This window comes from Fringilla coelebs, assembly GCF_963513975.1.
Source record: "Fringilla coelebs genome assembly, chromosome: 11".
Taxonomy (NCBI): Eukaryota; Metazoa; Chordata; class Aves; order Passeriformes; family Fringillidae; genus Fringilla; species Fringilla coelebs.
Genome location: NC_140037.1, coordinates 17,340,944 through 17,364,768, shown reverse-complemented (window position 1 = coordinate 17,364,768; position 23,825 = coordinate 17,340,944). Strand labels below are relative to the sequence as shown.

The 23,825-nt window shown below is 48.2% G+C and overlaps 1 protein-coding gene across 1 annotated transcript in view; it reads left to right on the top strand.

Annotated features, from left to right (window-relative positions):
* Positions 1–23,601, top strand: part of GPC3 (glypican 3) — a gene marked incomplete at both ends in the record, with an annotated part of 140,005 nt that extends 116,404 nt beyond the window's left edge. The window contains one exon of the mRNA XM_084213233.1: positions 23,423–23,601. Within this exon, the coding sequence (XP_084069359.1) occupies positions 23,423–23,601 (179 nt within the window). The remainder of the gene's footprint in view (positions 1–23,422) is intronic.
* Positions 23,602–23,825: the final 224 nt, after the last annotated feature.

Sequence of the window (23,825 nt, the reverse complement as noted above, 5' to 3'; positions counted from 1 at the left end):
ATATTCAGATATTAAATAAGGGAACGAAAAGACTTTTCAAGTCGTCCACTCCAAGTCTGAAAGAGAAACATAGAATTTTGAGAGGGATAAAGCACACTTAATTTCATCCAAGAACTGAATAACAAAGTTGATGTTAAAGAAATGCAGGTGATTCGCAGTGTCCTGTGCTGAGAGCAGAGATACGTGTTTCATTTTCCACAATCTTTGTGTCACACCTTGATGTTATTTTTAATGTGTTTCTAATTTCCTCCTAAAGCCTTCCCCACGCTATCATCAGTGATCTCTGAAGTCAGATATATGATCCTTTCTGCCTTTCCCTGCCCCTCTGGTGCAATCACTGTATTGATCTCCCTGGTAACTCGCCCCTCCTGTGGTACAGGAGCGTGCAGCACGAGAGGAGGGCTCGTCCTGTGTGCTGCTGCCTTTGGGATGGGTAAACATCAACTTTAAAGCAGTTGTGTCTCTGGGGCATGGGGTTCCTGGCAGCTAAAATCTTTCAGGTTGCTGAGAGTGGGGAGTTTGTCCAGCAGGGCTTTAAGGGCTGACTGAGCTCAGAGAGTGTGAGCTGTGCTGACTTTCTTCCTTGCTTGCCCATGCCATATGCTCTTTTTTTTTGTGTTTTGCTTTAGAGCAGAGAGGTGAAGCTGATATGACAGTGACAGAATCCTATTTGGTTGGTATTGGATATAAACTGTGACTCTGTTCAAGTTTTATGTTGGAAACCAGCCCAGGAAAAGTTGCTGATGGTGTGGAAATACTCATTTTCAACTTTTTTGAAAATTATATTTCTTTTTACTTTGAAAGGGTATTTTTCAATTAATTTTTTTCCAGCATATCACATGTACATAGCAAGAAATAAAAGGGACCAGAAACCATTCCACATTCCCCCGCCCAAACTTCCACAAATTCTAAATTTTAGGGTAGCATGCCGATTGGAAATGATGCCAGGCTTTGAAATCTGGAAATAGTTTACAAAATGAACTTTTACATTTAATGTGGCTTTATCTCTCTCCTTCCCAAGGTGGTTACCCTGCAGTGGAGGCAGAAGGGATGGCGGTGGCTGGGGCTGTGCTGCTGAGCAGGGCTCTCCTCCCCTGCTGGATGCTCTGCAGTGGCAGGGCTGTGCTGCAGTGCAGTGCTCAAACCCAAACCCCCTCTGGGCAGGTCTGAGTCCTCCTGCTGACCCTCCAGGTCTGCAGGCAGGGGACACAGCCTGGGGCTTTCCCCTCCTTTTCTCAGGTGCTTTGTTCACCTTGAGGAAACTGGCAGTGGAGAGCTCCTCCCTTCCAAAGGGCTCCCCAAGCCTTGCAGAGGGACTTGGTGATGCCTTGAGGAGGAGGAGAGGAGAGTGTCCTGGGCTGGCACCAGTTTTGGGTGTTGGTTGGGTGAAAACATTGGCAGATTTTGCCCCCTCTGAGGTCTTTGCCTCTCTGGTGGGATTTTCTCCTGCTCCCCAGTGTGGGTGCCACTGGTCCTGCCAGCTAACTGCAAACATCTGCTGGGCACTGGCCTCACCAAGATGTCCCCTCAGAAGGTCTTGAAAATAAGGAGATAAAAAAAGAGCAAAAGGGGGGGGGGGTAAAAGTCAGTCTAAAATACAGACTAGTTTTGATTTATCGCCTGTTGTATAAAATGTAACCTTTGTTTCCTATTTATAATGAGCCTATAGTAACTGGACAGTCAACCTAAACTTTAATGATTTAAACATACTTGTAAACTGTCAAGTCAGAAGTTTGTGAGTGACTATAAACATATGTTGGTGAGCCCTATATGCTAATAAATTCATTATTATGTTGCCCCAGTGGGAAACACGGAGATGGCAGGCTTTTTTTCATGATAGGTCTTTTATTGTTTGTCACATCTGCAACACATTAAGGGTTTTGAAGGCAGATGATGTTTACAATAAGGGGGAGGGCTGAAAACCTCCCAGCTCAGAGAAAGAGTGCATCCTGTTTGTCAATGGAGTACCCATGGAGCCAGCACCCTGGCCATGCAGCTCTAAAAATAGAGCTCTGTACACAGACACACGCATGTATTTATGCCACTCCGATGGCAAAGCATGTCTGCAGATGAATTATAGTGTTTCCCCCCAAATTATGAGTCAGTGCAGATGTCTTCCAGGCTGTGTGATGCAGACATGTGCTCTCAGCCTGCTGGGATCAGCCATCCTGCACCCAAAGGAAAAGGAGCTTGGGGTGGTTGGTGCTTTGCTGATGCTCCAGCCAGCCAGCCACTAATTAGCTCACCTGGGGTGTGCTCACTCCAGATGCCACTTGGAACCAAAGAGCTTGTTTCCTGGGAGCCTGAAATTAAAATATGGATGCTGGACAGGCTCCTGTGCCAGGTGTGGGCTTTATTGAGTGCTGGGGTAGAGGAGATGCAGGCATTTCAGGGGCTTTGCAAAGGAGGTCTGGTCCAGATCAGCTGTGCCCCTGGGCTTCTCACAAGCTTTGCTGGGAGGAAAATATCTCTTTTACTAGCTGAGGCACCTAGAGAACATTCTGAACAGCCCAGCAACTTGGGAAAGGGGTTGGGAGTTTGAGGGGAAGATTTACTCTTCCAAAATATCAGTGTTAGCCAGCAACAAAAGTTGTCTTGGGAACAGATGGATTTGGCAGAATTAAGTAGAAATAGTTTGTCCTGGGAAGGGAAGTTGGCCTCATCCCATGAGATATGTAAGGATAGATGTGTGCAGTAATAATATATAAAGATGGCTCTGGAAGTCTGTGTGTGTAAAACAGCTCCTCTGCCTGGCTGCTCCTGCTGCAATAACCTGCAGTGGGTTTTGCTCTCAGCTGTCCCTTGGCTATTTCTAACCCCCCCAGGAACCCCCAGGTTTTCCTGTACCCTGCCCATTTGCTGCCAGGCCCTTTGTGGGTTTCCAGCACTTCATGCCATACCTAGGTGCTTTTTGAAGAATCAGCACAGTCTCCCTCTTGACCTGCCCAGATCTGTAACTCTTTAGCAACTTCTAGTTTGCTTTGCCACTGATTTATCCTCTTGGCAGGGTTTTTTTTCTGAGTGCTCTCATCATCAAATTTCAGGCTTGAATATTGCCTCTGAGCTGGCCAAGAGGGGTGTTTCCCCAGGTGGAAAGGCTGTTTGTTGGTAGCCCCTTTTTCCATGTTACAAAAGTGTAGTTGCTTCCAAACAGGAATGTGGGATGCACATCACAGGGCAGGGGAGGTCTGTGTGTGTGTGTGTGGTGGCTGTGCCCTGTGTGGCACAGGGTGGCATCCCTGTGTTTTTTGTCTTGCACCATGTTTTTGGAAGCTGCTCTGAAACCCTGTGAGTTGCAACTCTCATCCTGTTCTGCTTTCAAGCAGCTCCCAATGCCCAGGAGAGCATTCCATGTCCTTGAGGTCTCAGTGCTGAGATGTGCCTACAGCTCAGCCTTTGGTGACCTCCCTCCCTCCCTCCCCCCTGTCCTCCCCAGGGTTTATTTCAGGAGGGTGCCATCAATCCAAGCTCCCTCTCTCAGCTGCTCATTTTGGGGGTCACACACCCACCAGGGGCTTTCCCTGTCCGGGTGCTGGCTGTGAATGGCAGAGGGGGAGGCCAGCCAAGGTCACTTTGGGTGCTGCCCTCCTGGTTTCTGCTGCTCATTTCTGTGGGAAAAGTTCCTTAGAAATGAGCATTTGTGCTGGAAGAGGGGATGCTCCCAACCTGGGAATAGCAGAGTCTGCCCAGGCTCACTCCATGTGTGTGCTGGGAGACAGATGAGCACCAGTTAAAATATTTACAAGATGATGCATTCCCATCCTTTATGGGGATAAAGAGCAGTGATCCCTGCTCTGCCAGTGCCTCCAGGGTGCCCCTGTCCCAGCACCTGTGTCTGCTGCTGCTCTGCTCCGTGTGCTGCTCCTCCCTCTGCTGAGGCAGGATTCTCAAAGCTTCTCAAACTCTCCTGCCGCAGGTGGGAGATGTCCCTGTCTGTGTGGGTGCTGCTGACAGCGCAGGGCCACGTGGCTCCTGTCCCACCTGATGAACAGCCTGCAGCCTGGGATGGCCCTGCTGACAAATGCCCTGTGTGCAGCCCCAATGTTTGCTGTGTGTGCCTCAGCAGGGCTGGCCTGTCCTTGGCTCAGGTGCTGGCTGAGCTGGGTTGGATTGACACAGCATCCTTCCCGTGGGGATTTCTGTCTGCTAAAAGCTTTAGGGCTTCTAACTGCCATGCTAGTAGCAGAAAATGACTTTTTTTTTTTTTTAAACTTTGTTTTTCTCCAAAGAGAGTGCTGTTGAATGCTTGACTGAAGCAAGGATAGCAGAAACATGCTGTTTTACAAGACATTCTTCCTGTCCCAGGGTGAAAAAATGACAAGGCCAAATGTCAGCTAGATTATCCTGATGGAAGAGCTGGAATTGTACAGACTAAAACAGTGCAATAGTCTGATTATTGCTGTTCTACTTCAAATGTTTGTGTTTATTGAGCTTTTCTTTTAATGAAGGTCTGGTTGAAAGTCAAGAATTCATCATCATTGTCTAAATAAAAGCTAAAAGATGGAGAGGGAGTCACATGTAGCAGTTGACTGACCCTCTAATTGAGTGGCAAGCTCATTAATTTACTTCTGACGTCAGCAAAAAATGATTTTTTTTTTATTGACAGACTGAGAAAATTATTGGTGGTGTTTGGAGAAGGACTTGTTCACAGCATCCTTCAGCTGGCTGTGCTGCTGTGACTCCTGCAGGCCTCACACTGTACACAGTGTATACATTTGGAAGGGTTCTTGTGGCCTCTGTGCCCTGAGCTCCTCCAAAGAAACACTAATGCCATAACTGCAGAGGCAGAAAGTCATCTATCAGAATTTGTGCTTTGAGAAAAGCTACATATATGCAAAAGCCATCTATGAAAGCAGCAAGCAGATCCACTGGGAATGTTAATCCCATCTTTTTTGTTTGTTCCAATTTCACTTCATTTTTAAAATGTTTTTTAATTTTTCAGTGTTGTGCTTACAGACCCAAGTCCATCTGAGCCATTTGTGTTTTTAGGACTTCTCTGCCTTGGTCCATTCTGACCCAAAGCAAAGAATGATGCACCATTTTTTAAAAAGCTGAATCAGAGGAAGGGATATTCATAAATCACATGATGCATCACATTCCTGGTGTGAGCTGCTCCAAATCCTTCTCTGGGAAGGTCTGGCTGGTCCGTGGGCTCAGTGTGGGGTGACTGGGTGAGGCTGGAAACTCACTGGGGCTCAGAGGAGACGGTGCCTCTGCTGTAACACCTGAACCTGTGCCAAGGTCTGTGGGAGTCTGGGACTGCTCATCACTCCCAGATGTTATAATGCCAGTCTGCTGGCAAAGGGCTCAGCCTCTAGTTAGGCTGCAAGCTGGAATAACAGTTTGTGCTGTGCCAGGGTGTCTAAGGAGATACTTTTCAACAGTGTAATTTGGGAGCTAATGTTTCTTTAAATTGTTACTGAGTGCAGCATCTTACATGACTGAACACCTCAAAACAATTTCAAGTATGCAAAAATGTGCCCAGTTGCAATAGTGATGGCCATATTTATCCTTAAAGGATGATGAATCTGTTTTTTGTGGCTGAAAAGACATGAATTCTGATGAAGTTGGGAAACACAATTCCTGACTTGGATACAGCCTTGCTTTCTGGTTTGGTGGTTTTTGGTGGTTTTTTTTTTTTTTTTTTTGCTGTTTTTCCTTGTGGAGAGGCAAAATAATTTAACTGGTTTTCTTTTTAAGGGACAGCAATAAAGGTATATTTCAGACAGAAGCAGATCAGGTGCTGCTTGCTAAAGGCTCAACAAGATACCCTTACAGTGATAGTCAGGGCACTGTATCTGCACATTTTGTTGTACAAAGAGAGGTTTGTCTGCCAGCCTGATAACAATATAACATGTTGATTGACTTTTCACATAGGAGAGGGTGTCCCTTTCATGAGAGGCTTGGCTTTTGCTAATGCCTTACTGCAGGTAAGCTGATAAGAGGGATTATGGGATGTAATAAATGAGGCTGCTGGGCACAGCCCTGCTGAGTGTTGTGGGAGAGGGCTCTGGCCCTGGAGCGTGTCCCAGCTGTCCTGGCTGATGTGTGTGCCCAGCACTCGTGTCAGTGTGCCAGCTCTCAGCCTTCAGACATCACAGGATGCCCAGGGCTGGGCCATTCCTCTCCTGCAGCTCCAGTTCCCAGAAAATGTGCTCAGGGCCAGCTTGGATGGGGGTCTGAGCAGCCTGCTGCAGTGGAAGGTGCCTCTCCATGGTAAGGGTGGTGGAACTAGATCATCCTTAAGGACCCTTTCAATGACAAAAGAAGGCAATTTCACAGAACCAAGGTCCATCAAGGACTGTAAAACACATCTGCCCAAAAAGTGTCTTGGGGAAATACAGCTGTGCCCATGAATGTTGGGCCAGCTGGCTCTGTCTCATTGGAAGGGCACAGGAGGAGGCTCTGGTCTCTCAGCTGTGGCTGCTGCTCTGCTGTCCATCCTCTTGCCCTGAAGATGCCGAGGAGAACAGATGATGTGTCAGGTGGATCATGGAAACCCTCACTGCAAATATTTTGGGTACAACTTTCAGAGCACTTTGTGAGCCCCATATGGAAGAAGATGGGGAATGCTCAAATTGCCCATGCTGCCTTAAAAAGCCTGACCTCTCGGTTCCCCTCTTCAACTTGGAACAAATGTGTTTGTTTTTGTGCAGGTGGTTATTGTGGCAATGACCTGGCAGTGTGAGTTGCAGCATTGCATCGTGGCAGCAGCCAGCAGCTCTGGGGAGCTGGAGTCAGCTTAGATGTGGTTGAGTGAGAGTCTGCATGGCAGCACTCCCTGCCTGCACCCAGCAGGTCCCTACACGCTGCAGACAGCAGCACTGCACTTTGAAAATTAGTTTTTACATCTTTCCATAAATATAAATGTATTTGTCTGTGAAATAATCAGGCCTGATTAGATGAAGCTCTGAGTTCAGTTTCTGGAAGATGTTGGGATCTGGATGTAACCTGGATGGAGGAGGAGGCATTACTTGAGATGAGGTTTTCAAAATTAAATCAATGGACAGCTCACACTGGACTTGTGCACAGACCTGACCACAGAGCCTGCTGCTGGTTACTGTTGGTCCCCAGAAGAAGGAAACACAGACCTGCCCAGAAGGCAGCCTCACTTTTAGTCCTTGCCAAAAAGGTATTGGAAAAGGGAAGAAGGATGCTTCTCCAGAGAAGCCTCCTAGGATCCTGGTCTTTTCATCCTCATTTCTTTCTCTCTTCTCACCCCTCACTTTGCAAGTGAAAATAGTCTGAATTTGGGTCTGGCCTGCAAATCACTCATCAGTGGGTGCATTACCAGGACAGGATCAATTACTGAGTCAACACTGCTCGGTGTGCTCCAGGAGCAGGGGATCCATCATCTGTCAGGCGGGAGCTCTCCTCGGCTGGTGTGCATTAGCCCTGAGCTGTGCTCACACATCTGCTGGGGCTGACACCAGCAGTAACATGAACTGAACCAGGTGTGTTTGCCTGAGCACGGGCTCTCCTATTCCCAGGTGGATCTGCAGCAGATCCTGACCCCTGGTGCTGGGATGGATGAGCTGTGAGCTGGAGGAGGGGTGTCCTCCTTCCCACGGTGCCTGCCACCCCCTGTGCTCTGCCTTCTCCTCATTCCTGCCCTGGGGCTCTCACAGCTCCAAGACAGCCCAGATTGGGTTCTGCCCCAGGAACAAATCCCAGATTGGGTTCTGCCCCAGGAACAAATCTCAGGCAACCAAGTGGTGCTGGAGTCTGCTGGCTTTGCCAGCATTTCTGGGGCATCTTCCCGGGGCAAAAGTGCCCGGGCTTCCAAATTTAACCTCCCCTCATGTTGCTTTTAGGGCAAGCCAGAAACTTTCTGATGGGAGATTTAGTGTTGTAAACTGCCTCTGCTGGAACTGGGAGGCAGTGAAGCATGCTGGAGCTTTGGATGGGATTTTCTTGTTTTGGAATAAACTGAAACATCTTTCTCTGCCCTTGCAGCAGGGAAGTGAAGCAGCAGCAGCCTGAAGCACAAGGTAATGCTGTCTGCTTTCACTCCAGGGCAGCTTCTTGTCTAAGAGTCTGCTTGAAATTGCGTTTTTAACTATACCACAGGGAAAAAAAACCCCAAAACCAAATGAAATTATTGGACTTTGTTGGAATGGTATGTCAGTTTGCCTTTTTAAAATTTTGTAAATTTAAACAACAAAAAATTTGGACACATTTTGCTTTTGTTCTGCTTTGGAGCAGTAGCACATTCCCCCTCTTTTATGGGAATGGAAATCTGGCATGTTGACCAGCTTCTGTTGTTTCAGAAAGCGTATTCAATGGTATTTGGGGCTCTCAATGACATCTTGCTGTCTGTCCCTGCTTTTCATTTGCTCTTTGGGGAGCTGGGATGATGCTCTGCCCTTCCCTCCTGCAGGAGGCTGGGGCTGTGCCCAGCACAGAGCTCAAATGCAAACCCAGCAGCACCTTCCCTTCCCTTCCCTTCCCTTCCCTTCCCTTCCCTTCCCTTCCCTTCCCTTCCCTTCCCTTCCCTTCCCTTCCCTTCCCTTCCCTTCCCTTCCCTTCCCTTCCCTTCCCTTCCCTTCCCTTCCCTTCCCTTCCCTTCCCTTCCCTTCCCTTCCCTTCCCTTCCCTTCCCTTCCCTTCCCTGTGTCCCTCTTTCAGTGTCTCCCATCTCTGGGCAGGTGGGAGCTGCTGCCCTGGGCTGGCTCTGCAGGGTGCAGGGGGCCCTGTGCAGCCCTGAGTGCCCAGGGTGCTGCTGCATCCCTGGGTGGCTCTGGGATGTGGAGGGATGGATGTTCTGCAGTGGCAGGTGCTGCTGGCTGCTGAGCATCAGGTTTGGCGGCCGGACAGATTGCCAGGGCATCTGTCCCTGCCTCAGTCCAGTGCAGGAGTCCCAGCAGGATTTCTAAAATGTAAATTACAACTGCCATGTGAGACACATCCTTTTGCTTTACTGTTTTTTTCCTCCCTCCTTCCTGTTTGAATTCAGTATCTCGAGTCTGAAAAATTGCTGGACTCTAAGCTATTTTGCTTGTGTCTCATGGATACTGGAGACACTTCCTGCACAGGGAGGCAGACATCTGCTCCAGCCTGTTTTTGGAGTTTTTTGTGTCAGACAGCCTGCAGTTGGCAGGTGGGAGCCAGTGGTTATTATCAGAATCTGAGTAATATCCTCTGTCTCCTTGATATCTCTCTGCCGGCTGCTCTGCAGCTTTGGTATGTTTGCTTGTCCTCTTCTGGTTCTCTGTAGATCATTCCAGTAAAAAGTAAATAAAAAAAAGGTGGTGTGCTCCCCAAAGTCATCACAGAACACAGCCTGCAGTATCTCTTCTCCTGTCCAGATAAATCACTGCTAAAGCATGTGCAGAGAATGTGAAAGAATGCATTTATACAAAACACTCCCCTGTCCCCTTCCCTGTGGAAGCAAACTTCCCCACTTGTGCTCCAGTGCCTTTCTCAGGGAGCATCTGGTGCACCATCACCTCCTGTGTCCCTCCCTGACTCCTGGAGCTTTATTTAGGCTTTGGTGACAGTCAGAAAGCTTTGCCTGCACAGCTGGAGTCTGGCAGCTCTTGTGGGGATGGAGGTTCTGAACCTGCCCTCTCCAGCCAGGTTTGGATTGCTGGTTTGGATTTGCCCTTCCCACCCCTCATTGTCTTCATTTACCCCAGAACCCTCAGGGATGCTCCCCAGCCACTGCAGTCCCAGAGCTGAATGGTTTTTCCTGTCCCCCAGGTTTGCTGACCTCCTTGTTTCCAGTGGATAAATACCAGCTGGTGGGTCAGGTTTTGATCTTGGAGGTTCAGCTGATGTCTTTCCCTCTGTTTGGCTTCTCTAGATGTTTTTTGTGGCAGCCCTGAGCCCTGAAGGCAGCACAGCACCATGGGCAGAGTGGGTCTGGTGCAGCCTGGGGTTCCCAGCTGTAAATAATTGCACTGAACTCGGTCCTCAGGTGCCTGTGGGCTTCAGCACCAGCTTCAGTCTCCTGTTGGTACTCTCTGGTCTGCTGGGCCAGACACCTAATATTATTAGCAGACACTAAATAGGTCTCTCTTATTTAGTGGCCTTAATTTATTAAATCAGGCAGAAGTGCTCTGGGAAGAGGAGAGCTGGAACAGGGAGCAGAGCAAGCTGTGAGTTTGTAATTGTCTGGATCAGGCCCCTGGAGATCCATGTGATCTGGTGCACTAGAGGCAGTGCTATTGCAGTGACTCATAAACAGATGTGCCCAATTTACATTGCAGCTTAATACCTTTGTTTAAAAAAAACTGGCCTTTTTAAAAAGACAAATGTGTTAAAGCAGATGTTTCCAGTAAAACAAATACTTGTGTGATTTACAAACAACTTCCTACCGCCAGAACTCATTAGAAAATGTAGAAAAAAGAAAAATAGTTCTGTGTACCCAAAAAAATCCCAAAATAAGGACAAAGCAAGGCAGTATTGCTACACACTGAAGAAAAAAATACTGCTCTGCTTGGGTTGGAAAGCAAGAGCCTGATTTTGGTTGCTAATAAGTAAGGTTCACCCTGGCCAGTTGCACACATTCAGGAGCAGAAACCTGTCTGTAAAAGTACTTAACCAGCTTCTGTGATGTAGGATACAGGGTAACTCCAGGGATTGCCTGGAGGCTCCTAAATCCCCTCCATCCCACTGAAACCTGCCCTGGGGGCTGGATGGCTGCAGGATGGCACTAACCCTAAGGCAGAGCTAACAGATGCAGCCCCTGGAGCAAGCCCTGCTCTGAGGAATCCTCCCTGGGCATCTCCCCACTGCAGGATGGGATGCACAGGGGGACTCTGCTTCCCCTGCAGCTCAGGTGTGCCTGCTCCTCCCAGTTTTTGGGAGGGTAAAGGCAGGCATGCCCTGAGAAACTCCTGCTGTTCCAGGTCTCTCTGAATTTGCCCAGCCCTCCTGTTACACTTTGACACCCCATGTGGCCTTAATGGGTTTCCCAGGCTGCAGCTCCAGCACAGCCACCACTCTTTGTCAGCTGCAGGGGCTGGCAATGCCCCTTTGCCTTCCAGCTCTCTGCAGCACAGGTATCATATTTTTTTAATGCACTTGGCACCTATTTTATCCAGGCATTTGTAGCAGTAGAAACAGTGACAGCAGATGTTTGTGGGTTGGCAGGCTGCTCCTCCAAATCCATTGTGAGTGCCCTGGGCAAATGGCTGGTCCAGCTTCCAAGAGGACACAAAGTCATCCAGGCAGATGGAAGGATGGGGAGGCATCCAGCAAGCCTGAATGGAGCAGAGCAGGGGAGTCAGGAGCAGAGAGGGTTTTGTTTCTTTCCTAGAGCGCTGTAGGAGAGTGACGGAGGCTGTGTCGCGTTGTGTGGATTTGTTCCAGTGGAGGATACCAGCAAACCCCTCAGTGAGGGTGGTTTCTGCAGCCTCTGGGAGCACCCCTGCATGCTGGGCTGCCTGCCTGACCAGTGATCTGCTTCCCATGGGACTGCTGGGGATGCCTCCTGCAGCTGGAGGAGCTGGGGGATGTCTCCCCCAGGAATGGGTCACACAGCAGCCAGGGGCACACCCAGCCAGGATGGTGTGAGGAGCTCCTGTGACTTCTTGTGGGTGTCTCAGCAGGGCTGTCCAGTTTGTTATTAGGAGAAATGTCTGCTAATGTCAGAGATTCCTGAGGAGAAACAGGGACTGAATGGATGCCCTGGAGGGTGGCTGTGGGATGGGGCTGCCCCTCGTGCTCCCTGGTGTGTCAGCTTTCCCTGCCTGGCCATCAGGAGTGATTCACAGCCGAACCTGGGGTGGCTGCCTTCTCAGAGGGACCTGCTGGGACGTGTCCAGAGGAGCTAGAAGTATCCTGGGGGGAGGATTCTGCTGCTTCAGGGTGGCTCAGGGCACTCAGGTGCTTTTCTCAGCTCTCCTGTCAGCGTTCCTGAAACCTCGCCACAACCCAGCTCAGTTTTAGCCATTAGTGAATGGAGCTTGTGCTTGGCTCTCAGGGACCAGAAGGTTTTGGTGCCTAATTAATTTCTTCAAAGTGGAGGGTGTAATTAATGCCTGTGGTGTGTTTTGAGACCCTAGAGTCACTTGGGCAGTGTGAAATCTGGTTTGGTCTATGAAAATCATCTCTGGCCAGCACCACACACCAGGCAGGGCCATCTCAGTGTGGCCACTCGTCCTGTCACAGGGTTTGGGGGTCTCTTGGTCTCTGCTGGTGGAGGACCATGGGCAGATGTAGCCAAAAGCATCTTGTTTCCTCTCCATGCTGACAATCCCCAGCCAGCGAAAATTGCCCCGTGGAGCCAAATGGAAAAAAAAAAAAAGTCCCCTAATTCCTTAAAAAGGGGGCATCTCTGTCTCCTCACAGACCTTTGTGATTTGTTCCTGAATTCCCTTTGTTTTTCAGCAATTTCTTCAAACAAAGGGGGGAAATTGTTGCTAGTTGCTTTGTGCTGGCATTAGAGTAAACTATCTTTCAAAGTCTAGACAAACTGGGTTAAAAACTGATATATTTTGGAAGCTTAGGAGAGCTGGGCAAATTTCCTTCCTGATATCTATAAAGCTTTTTTTTTTTTTTCTTACTGTCAGCATTGTTTTTGTGGGTGTTAAACATGAGCATATTGGAGAATGCAACAGATTGCAGGTACATCACATTCCAGCACAATCAACTGCCATTATTTAAAGAAGATGCTTTTAACCAAGTCTTTAAAATTCCCTCCTCATTTATCAATTTTCAGGTGTGTAAGTGCACAGAATTGCTCCCTGTCCCACCCCCTCGTGACACCATCACTCACACTCTGGGTGATCCGCAGACATTTTACACCGCCAAGCATGAACAGAAATAAATTAACACTTTAAAAGCAAAAGTGTTGTATTTCATAGGAGTCAGGCAGGATATTTGGAAGGGAAAGAAATGTAAATTGAATGAAATTCTTAAGCAAGATTATTGATATGACAGGACTAAAGAGCTTGGGATTCTGTGAAAAGTGCCTCTTTTCATCCCTCTAATAAGTCCATTACTTGCACTCGGGAATATTTTAAGGTCCTTTTCATGCTGACTCTGGAGTTGAGCATGCTTTGCATTTCAAGCTTTGTCTATGAATCAGTAGAAGCCAAAGTTATTTCTGCTTTAAAATAACAGGAGCAGGGAACAGCTAATCTCTTTTCATTCTGAGTCCTTACATTATTTTACTGGACAGAGTTTGTGTTGGCTACAAAACAGGGCATTCACAAAATCTATGAGAAGGAATTTAGTCTAAGAATGAAGCCTAGATTGCAGTATGCATAAAGACTCCTTTTCCTAAGGCCATTAAGAAATTCCAAATCTGAGCTATTTTGAACAGTGACATTAAATTAGCCTTGCTAATTCCAGTAATTCAAGCCGATAGCTGAGTTTACAAATCTACTAGATGAGGCCTTCCCATAATTACAATCTCAATGTGCTTTTCAGCTAAGGTGAGTTGGCACAAAAAAAAAGATAAATAAATAAAAGGGGGGAAAATGCTCTTTCTGTTCTGGCTTTTGAGATGAATATCTCTAAAGAACAGTTAAGCAGCTGTATTGCACCAATAAGACATCCCCTGTCCTGGACTGGTAAGTTCATTTTGCCTCTAATGTGCAAGTGAAATGCAGGGGAGAGACTGGATTTTCCCCTGCTTTGTTTTTTCTGTTGTCTCTTCACAAAGGAGAATTCATGCACTTGGTGCTTGTAATTCAGTTTTTAGTTGTTTATTTACAGGTGGTAATTCTTCCTGGGAAAAGAAAGAGTGTGACTGGTTCCCCTCTTTTGTGGGCAGAAAAAAAACCCCAACCTTTGGTGGATAAATCCAGGTTAGAGCAGGTGGAACAATGACACAAAGGTGCAACGCTTGTTATTCCTCTGAACAAAGATGTTGATTTGCAGATCCCAACACAGCTAAACATTCCCAGTGGGATGGAAAGGTTTTGAGAATGTGTTTTCAAAGCCATAAGGCACAAAAACATGAAACAAATAAAACTGAGTGCATTATTTAAAAGGGTGTTAATTTTATTAGAACCGAGCTGAGGTAATATAAGGGCGAACCTAAGTATTCACATCAGCACTTAACTCAGGCTGCAATGTTCATAAAATGTTCTTTTGATCAAGCTGTGAGTTTTTGATCCTTATTCTGTGAGCATCATTCAAAGTGACCTAACTGTAGCTCCAAACAGGCATCTGCAGCTGCAGAAGTCCTTGAGCAATAACAGGTCAGGAACTTGAACGTGTGCTCTGCCAGGAATGCTAATATTGCAATCCCTTCTTGTTGTTGTTGTTGCAAATAGGAAGGAAAGGACAAAAACTCTCACGAAATAAAAATTCCCAAGAGAAAACTGTCCTACCAGCTTTGACTGTGGATACTTGAGTCAAAAATATTAAATAAAATTATGATTTTAATCCGTCAGAATAATAATGGCATGGCTGCTAAATAATTTTATATCATCCCCACATGCGTGTTTGACCTTTCTCTTCTGAGTAGCATTGTCACCACTGGCACATTGGTGATTTTCCTGATTTAAGAGGATGTTTTTCTGCTGGGCACCCCCAGGATCTGGGTGCAAGTCCTGCAGCTCACAAAACCATGGCAGCACATTGCACAACCACGTGGAGCCTGTTTGGAGTAGGGATGGACCAAAAAACGTTTGCAGAAGCCTGGCACTCATCCCACATTGTCCACAGGCTCAGGTATATGCAGCAGATTGTGCCCCAAAATGCTGCTCATGGCAAAGTCAGGTAGAAACAGCTCTGCTGTTTTTAGGGGCTGGAGGGAGCTGCTTTTGCTCCCCAAGGCTGGGGTGATGGCTGGGAAGGAGTGAGGTGGAGTGGGGGGCACAAGCAACTCTTTTCTTCTGAGGCAGTGAAGAGATGGGGGAGGCAGAAATGCAATTCTTGATTTCCAGGAAACTCTTATCTCTAATCTCTGTAATCCATTTTAGAGAGGATTTTGTGATTTTGAAGGGATTTACAAACTGGATTACATAGCCTTTTTATTTTGATTTTCCACTGCGATTGTGACATTCCTGAGAGAGAGCCATGATTGCTTCAGATAGGAAGGAGAAAGGGGCATTTGTGGGCTTGGGCCTTGGAGCCCTGTTGAGTTGTCACCTCCTTGTTTCGCTGCTTGCTGGGTCAGTGGAGGTGTCTTCAGAACAGTTTGGATTCTCCCACATGAGCAGTGTGTCCTCATCCCTGGCACCTTCTTGTGGCTGTACCAGCTGAGCCAGGGAGATGCCAGGCAGAAGCCCAGGGCCAGTCCCCCCCATGCCCTGCTCCCTCCTTCTGCAGTGGAGCAGTCAGGGTGGTCTCCTTGAGCTCCAGCATGGTCCCAAGCAGGACAGGGATCCCCTTGGCCCCCAGGAGGGTGTAAGTGTGATGGCAGAGGTCCAGCACTGCAGCCACAGTGTCCTGGTGCTCAGCCAGGATGACACTGGGATTCCCACTGCAACTGCCACCACCACTCACATCCAGCTTTTAGCACCATCATTCCCACCTGTGCTTTGGGGTCAGGGTTTGCTCTGGCCTGGGAGGGAGGCAGGGAGCAGAAATCAGCCAGGGTTTGTGTCAGATGTTACAGACACCCAGTGAGCAGCTGGGCTTTATTGGGGTCTTTCTGCACTGCCATGCAGTGCAAAGCCAGGTCCTGGTGTCAGACTCAGAGGCAGCTCCTGGGGCTGCTTCCAGTGCAGAGAAGATGTCCTGAAGCTGTTAAAACATTCCAGCCCATGAACCCAAACCTTCTTCTATATAAAGTGGAAAAGTTGGGTATGGTGATGTTTCCCAGGACCTTCTGCATTACTCCATTTTTACAGGCTGAAGTCACTTTAAGGTTGTTTTAATGCAGGTCCAGGATCATTTTTATTTGTTTATTTATGCAGGTTAACACAATGAGAAAAGCCAGGTGATGCTGATGCCACTTGGCTCCCTTCCCTTGGCAGCTCTCACCTCAGCTCCTGCTCCATGCAAACATTCCCCTGGCATGGACAGGGAGAGCTGGCTGTCCATGCATGCTGGTGACCCTGGGCAGTGTCAGAGCACAAAACCTCAGGAAGTTTCTCCAGAGGCAGAGGCAGGCTGAGCAGAGGATCATGGAGTATCACCATGCCTCATCCTACCTGCCAGCTCTACTGTGGGCTGAGCTGGTATATCCATGAACAACCCAAACTCTTGGGTTTTGACCTGAAATCTCACTCAAGATATTTCCATTGGCATCATGAGTTGTAGCCTGGTGGATGTCCAGGGATTTTTCACTGAGTGTAGACATTGCACAAAGTCCTTGTCCCTTCTGATTGAAGTGGCACATTCCTGGTTGCCTACTTGAAGCAGGAATGCCACAAACCCCTGGTGTCTGTGGCCTGGGCACTTTCAGGGCTGGTTTCCACACACAGTGAGTCACAAAGGAAGGTGTCAGATGTTCCTGGGTGCCATAACACCACCATGAGCTTTCCAATCAAGCATTGAGAAATATCCTTCTGCCTTGAGGGTTGCTTTTAGTGGCTAACATCTGGAAGGCAGCAACCATTGCATTCCCCTTAGGACTGCATTTTGTCAGGTCCTGCTAATAACTGAATGTCCTGAGCTTAGAGAGTTGAAGGCCAGCATGTAGCAAGAAAAAGCTTCCTCTCCTGGTCATATCCAGGAGCTTTTGGGGAAGAAATCATGATGGAGAAAATTTCAGTTAGACGGGAGTATGTTGTTTTTAGTCATTAGAGGGAATATGAAGCATTTTATTTTGCTTTGCTATCATTGGGAGCCTTACTTCCCAAAATCAAGCATGTTCGGAGATGTCTCAGGTGACAGCAGAGTGATCAGAAGGGATCTCTTTGTGATTTAGATCTTGAAGATCTCCAAACAGGAAGAAATGACTCCACATCTGAGCTGAGATACTGAGGGATCTGCAGGATCATTGCTTGACCAGCCCTGTATTGCTGTCACTTAAATAATTTCACTTCTATTCATGCTCTTCTGTTCACAGCTATTCCTCTTTATATTTCTTGACTCCTGCCTTTGTAGATGTTTTTGGCTGTATGTGTTTAGCTCCCTATTTTTCAGTGCTTTTCTTCTAAGCTCTTTTAGGTAGCAGCTCTTCTTCTGGACTGTACATCTGGATATCAGACCAGGGAAATGCTGCTTCATCAGCAAAATACAAGGACTCCAGCCCTTCCAATTAATAATGCTAATGAGATTTGTTAATTTTTAATAGATTACATGAGTGCATTTTGCTAAACACGTTTTTGTGGCTCTGCTCCGTGAGAGCAGTTCAGAAACTCTTTCACGCTCTGCCAAGGGGAAAACGAGGAATGCAATTGCAGATGCCAGATTCTCTTCAGGGTAGATCTAGAACAAACCAAGGAACAAAGAATGTAACGAGTGCATTTTCAAAGTACACAGAGGGCCAGGTCATAAATGATGGCCCCTCCTTGCCACCAGCCTCTGGCCAAGGTGGGGGGAAGGAGCAGTTGCTGGAATTGGGGTCGTGGTGCAGCCCCTCTGCCTGTACACTGTGTTGGGTTTTGAGGGTGTTTTGTTCCTTCAAAACACCCCATCAAAAGCTTGTGGATGTGCGTGGAGAGACTTTTGTGGTAGTACTGGGGGTTGGAGAGCCAAGGTGTGCATACTGGCTGCCTCACAGAGCTCAGTGCCTTGTGTACCCCGAACAGCACCTGGTTACACCCCTGGCTGGGACTGAGATGGACCCTCCCAAATCAATTTACTGCTGCCTTCCAGAGAGCATCAATCCTGGGGAACTTCCTCCCCCGTTGGTGCTGGGTTTGTGATGGTGCCTGTGGTCTCTGCGTTGATGGTGAGCACGTGCGGCAGCCACGGGCCATCGTTGGCACACCAGCAGCCCAGAGGTGGCACACAGGCAAGCAGGGGAAAAGTCTTGGTTTGCAAATCAGCAATCCCAAACCTGATTCCTTTGGGTTTCTGCCCAGGAAGTTGGTTTTACCCCTTGCTGCTGAGCCATGCCAGGCTCTCTTGGCCGTGTTGCCGATGGCAGCAGGGTGATGTTGAGCTGGATTTTTTCTTCTTTTCTTTTCCAAATCCATATTGCCAAGAGCCGCACCTCCTAAATTGCTGTGGAGGAGGTGGAAAAGCAGAGGCACAAGACCATGCACATGCTGCACATCCATCTCAGTGATCTGTGCCAACACAAGCACCACAGCCAGCCCTGGCTCAGCGCTTTAATTACACACCGGCGCGGCCGCACCTACGGCTGGGCTGTTGCAGCTCGTTGTGCAAGAAGACAACTGGCAAACCTGTTGGCGCTCCAGGATTTTAATGGTAATAAGCCAGAGGGCAAAACCTCCCTGATGAGATGAAACCATGCTTGGCTAGGTGTTTGGAAGAGTTTAAGGTGTTTTGGAGAGGCAGAACGTTGGGAATCTCGGCCGTATCCGTGCAGTTGTGGCGGTTTGTGCCATGTAACCCCATGGATGGTTTCAGGTGTTGCCTTTGGGGAGGCAGAGGTGTGTTTGTAATATGAGCTGTTTGCATGAAAAAAAACAGATAACTGCAGGCTGAGGGGAGCAGAGCTTTTGGTGTTCCAGGAAGTGTTTGGGATGAAATTGGGCTGGTCTTCTACATTTCAGGTGTAAACACCTGTGAGAGTGAAATGGTTGGTACTGTAGAGGAGAGATTTGGGAGCCAAGGTGAGGCAGACTGGTGTGTGGAATCACAGGCTCTTATGCTTCACCTTGCAATGAGTCAACAGTTTGGGCTTGACTCAAACATCTCTCCCTTTAAGAAATCCTGTCCTGTTTTGGAGACAGCCAGTCTGCTGCATCTGTTGGCATCTTCTTCCCCACACTGAAGATGCTCGCTGTATAAGAAAATTGCACAAAGCAACGCACTCTAGAGATTGTCATTTTCAGTGGCAATGGTAGCATATGCTTTCCTAGGAAAAAACACTCCTGAAGGAAAGATGTAGGCAGATGCAGGCAGATGCTGCAGCTTGCCAAGCTGCCCTACCTGTCTGTGACATTTCTACTTGATGTGTTTTGCATTCACTGGAAACGCGATCCATTCCCTTCACACTGCAGTGTTTCCATCATGTGCAAACCAGGGCCATCACCACAGCAGCCCTGTTGGCTGCACATGCTGTTTGGGCTGCCTGGTTTCACCTGTGTCGGGATCCCCTCACCCCCGTCACGGCCGCACGAGGCACCAGCAGAGCTATCGAGCGACAGGGGAGGCAGTTTTCATGCCTGGCCATCCATTCTGGCTCTGTTACTATATTGGGCCATGGCTGGAACCATCTGCTGGGGCAGGCTTGGCAGGCAGGCAGCCCAGATGCCTGGCTGGGAGATGACATTCCCTGGCTCTGGGCTCTGGGCAGCAGCCGGGCCAGCCCACGGCAGCGGGGCTCTCGGAGGTCGTTTGCCAGACATTTGCTAGCCGTTCTTTGCTCAAGCCCATGTTGCCATTTTGAGGGTGAGAAGAGGTGGTTTGGTGGGCAGTGTTGGATTTGGCAGAACAAAGCCGATGTGCCACTGCTCTTCCTCCCGGCTCCTGCTGTGCCAGCTGCCATGGGACATTTCATCCCAACTCAAACCCAACTTCCTCCTAGTTCAGCCCTATTTTGTAGCCGCCTCCAGAGCTGGTGTGGTTCAGCAAGAAGAGCTTTCTAATGATCCCTGCCCACTAGGCTTGTGCAGAGTCAGTATGGCAGAGTCAGTAGGCAGTTTCCCTAATCCATGGGAAAATGCCTCCGCTTGATGCCGTGGATGCGGAGAGCGCGTGTCGTGGGGCTGGCGCCAGGTTTTGTCCTCCACGCTGCGAGGCCATTGAAGCTGTGGCTGTCCTGGGAGCACAGCACAGCAGCTTTGTGTTAGAGGGGCTTTGGTTACAAAGGATGCTTCCGGAGGGACCGGCTTGTGTGCGGCTGGAGACCTTTCAGCAGCTGCGTGAGGATGCCGGGAAACGGCCCCGCACGCTCGGCTGGCGTGAGGAGGGGCAGGGAAAAGCACAGCTCATGATTGACTATTATTTTAAAGGAATTATCTAATCTGCAGCCCAGAGGACAAGAGGGACCAGAATGAGTGAAGATTGAATTTGTAATTAGTGCAGATTGTTGGTAATACCCCCTGGACTCTGATTATAAACAGAAACAGATTTTTCTGGTTTCCTGCCCTCCCCTGAAAGGCTCTGCAGGCCAAAGGGCCACTTCGTACTGAGAAGCTGATGCCAGTGAATTGGGTGGAGATGTTTAATGCAGAAGGTGGCTGGGTAGAGGGGAGGCAGAGGAGTACCTTCTCTCAGGTTATTTTGCAGCGTTAAGGCAAAGTTTTGGGTGGATGTGGCCAAAATGGAGCATGTGGAATGTTAGTTTCAGTTCCCCCACCAGCCATCCTGCAGCTCTGTCCCTGATGCTGAGGCTCTCACTCCTGGAGGCTGTGGGGGGCAGGAGGTGCAGGGATGTGGGGGTGACAAGGTCTAACCAGGGATCCTAACAAAAGCTGGAAATTATAATGGAGCCCTCTCAAGAGCTAACTGGTTAGTAACATTTGCTAATTTGGGTTCCTGGATTTGAAATATGTTTATTATCAATAATATAAGCAGTAAGATCAGAGGCAGTGGGCAGAAACTGATGCACAGGGAGCTCCATCTGAATATGAGGAAGAACTTTTTTACTGTGCAGTGACTGAGCAGGTTGCCCAGAAAGGTGTGGAGTCTCCCTCTCTGGAGGATAGACTCTGTCCTGTGCATTGTGCCCTAGGGCACATTGTGCATTGGGCTTGAGAGGGAGCTTGGACCAGATGACTCACTGTGATCCCTTCCAACCTTACCAATTCTGTGATTCTGTGATGTATATTTTTAATGCTGGATTGGCTGCCTGAGGTCTGTTAGAGGCTCATATCTTTTATTTTCCTTTCCTCTGATGTAGCAAAGGTCATTAGGAGTTAAGTGAAAGGGATTTGCAAGGGTTACAGATCCATTATTAATACAAAATAAAAGATGCTTGGCTAAATCCATCACGCCTAAAAATACAGTGTGGCACAAACAAGGAATAGGATACAATGGAAGGAACAGTGAAAACAAATGGCACACCCAAGCACTAAACTTCTGAAGCAGTTGAGGGGAGGAAAATAGCATTCTAATCTCTGATGACAAGAGGGTTTCTGTTCCCTTCTCTTTAATTTGGCCAGAAGGGAATAGTGAGAGAATCACCATTCCTATTTGGGTGAAATGCCGTGGTTTAAAAACTAACCCTTACTCAAATTGAGGTGAAATCCCAGAATTGGAAAATTTCCCACGCAAAGAATATGTTTGGAACACTCATTTTGGCTGAACATTTCCAACGGGATTCAGCTGCTGCATTGAGACCCGTGCAGGAACTCGGATCTCATAAATTACATCCCAGAACGAGACTGTAAATGGGGCCGTCAAAACCCTTTGTGCTGTTAAGGACCTTGCTGAAACACTCTTTTGTTTCAAATTTCTTTTCTAAAGGGAAGGCAAGAGTAGTTACTCAGTTCCTGGGGAGTTTTTTAGGTTTGCTAGGATGTCCAGTAAGAGAATATTCTGCCCCAAAAACTGTCATGATCACTGGTCTGTGAGCGTGTAGGTGCCTGACAGTGCTGTGACCCCATGGAGCATCTTTTAGGTTTCAGAAACCTTTGTAATGTTTGGAAATACCTTCCAAAACACATTAGGGCAGGTTGTGATCCAACACTGTGCCAGCCGAGGAGCCTTGTGTCAAACAACCAACTGTGAAATAATCGGCTGTGATTTTATTAACTCCAAATCCCTTCACTTATTTTCCAGAAATGAGCTTGGGAAAAAAAGGTGGTGCAGGCAGGCTGTTCCCAAACTGCCCTGCAGCCTGAGCATGCCTCATGCCAGAGGGACTTGTTCTTTCTGTGCTTGGAAAGTGTCCCAGCACATCCCTTTCGAGGTGGCACCTTTCTTCCCCTGTTCTTCCCGTGGGTGTGCAGCGCCAGAGGACAGCAGCATATCTGTACTGTTTAGAAGAAAAGCAGGAAAGCTGTGGAAAAGAGGAATTGCAGTATTTGTGGGGCTCTGCTGGAGAATTCCATTTACCAGGCGGGTTCTGCTCGCACCTGGCCCTCTCTGTGCATGGATAACTGCTCCCTTTGAGCCACTTCTGACCTCCTTTGATGGCCTGGGCTGACTCACTTGTCATGCTAACATCGTTCTGCTTTTGTTTTGCAATGTTTGGGTATTTTTTGATTAAGAAATACTGCCTGTTTGCCTTGGCAGTGGTGTTCATTGGATTGATGTGGCATTTTTTAGATAGAGTGCTTGTTCAGTCTCTCGATTCTTTCTCAGGGGTGGGGTGGGATGATCCAAACCTTTACAACACGCTAGTGATCCAGGAGGCTTGTAAAAGTCTTGAGCCAGGGTCTCTTCTGATGGAAACCACCAGTTTCCTCCAACTCCAAGGCCAGGTTCTGAGGATAAGGCACACAGGCTTCCCTGATCCCCATTGGGACCCCAGAAGGAGATGGCAGCAGCACAAGCAGGAGAGCAAGGGCCCCACTGCCTTGAGAACAAGCGTGAGTGCACCCACTCAGTCCAGCTGACTGACAGGTTCAAATGCCCCAGGTAGACCCGGCTAATGGCATCTTAAAACACCTTTTACTCTTTCTTCTTGGCCCTGAGATTTGCTGGTGTCTTGTCTTTCCACGCTGTCTATTTGGACTTCTTTATTCTTCCCTGACCCAGTAAGAGGAGCAGCTGTGAGTTACTGCTCAGCAGGTCCCTTGCAGCCAGTGATGGGTTGCCACAAGCTTTCCCCTCTCTTAATGTCGTGCTCCCCTGCCAGTACTATCCAAACTTAAATACTGGATGTTTTCTTGGATTGAAACCCACATGTGCTTCATCTCAAAGTCTCCATGTTGCAACACCAGCATGCCCAGAGTGCGTGATCCATTCACATTCCTTCCTTTGATGAGGTAGACCAGGGATGGGATGTGTTCTCAGTGCTATAAGGAGCATATTTTGCACACTCTTACGTAAGATTGCAGGAATGCAGAGCTCCCCAGGTCCTACAGGAGCCAGGAGGCTTTGGTGAGCAAGGCCTTCTGCTGACTCTGGGTTTGGGGAAGTGTTAGTGCTCGCCAGGATTTCCTCACTCCTGCACACATCCTTGTTGTGCCTGGGGAGCAGACACAATTTGCATTGCTAAACACCCCCTCCAAAGCTCAGCTGGTTTTCTTTGGGAGTACTCCCCAGTAAGGCACATCCCTTATCTCTTTTGTTTTCTTACTGGAACACCTCACAGTTGGGATTTTTTGGTCTCTCCAAGCACAAGATTTGGTGTAGGGTACTGAGACTGCTGGGTGCAGGACTGACAAGATGTTTGCTAAGCTCTTCTGGCCCGTCTGTGCTGCCTTTGACACAGCTGTGGCAGGGCTGCCCCCAGAACCCCGGTTTTTGTGGGGGCTGGATGTGCTGTGTGTCAGAATGCTGACACACACCTCGTGTTACTGACACCTCTCTCCTTCTGCTTTCAGAGCTGGCATATGACCTGGACATGGATGACATCTCTGCAAATAAGCAGCTTCTGAATCAGCAAAGCAAGGACGGTGCTGCAGTCCCCAGCAGTGACCCTGGGAGTGCAGCCACCCACCCCAGTCCTGCTGCTGGCATTGCCCTGGTCCTCCTGCTGCTGCTGCTGGGCCACCAGCCTTGAGCAGTGCTGGTGACATCACTCTGTGTCTCTCCATGCCTTTTTTTAGTGAGGAAGATATTTGGAACCTCTTCTGAAATATATGCACATTTCCAAAAACAGGACAAATGCCCTGAGTCAGTTTTTCAAGACTCTTCACAGAAAAAATCCCCAAGTTTAAAAAAGCGTTCATGGCAAACTAGTAAATATCTAACAGTGCTTTTTAAAGATAATCCTGTTAAATATAA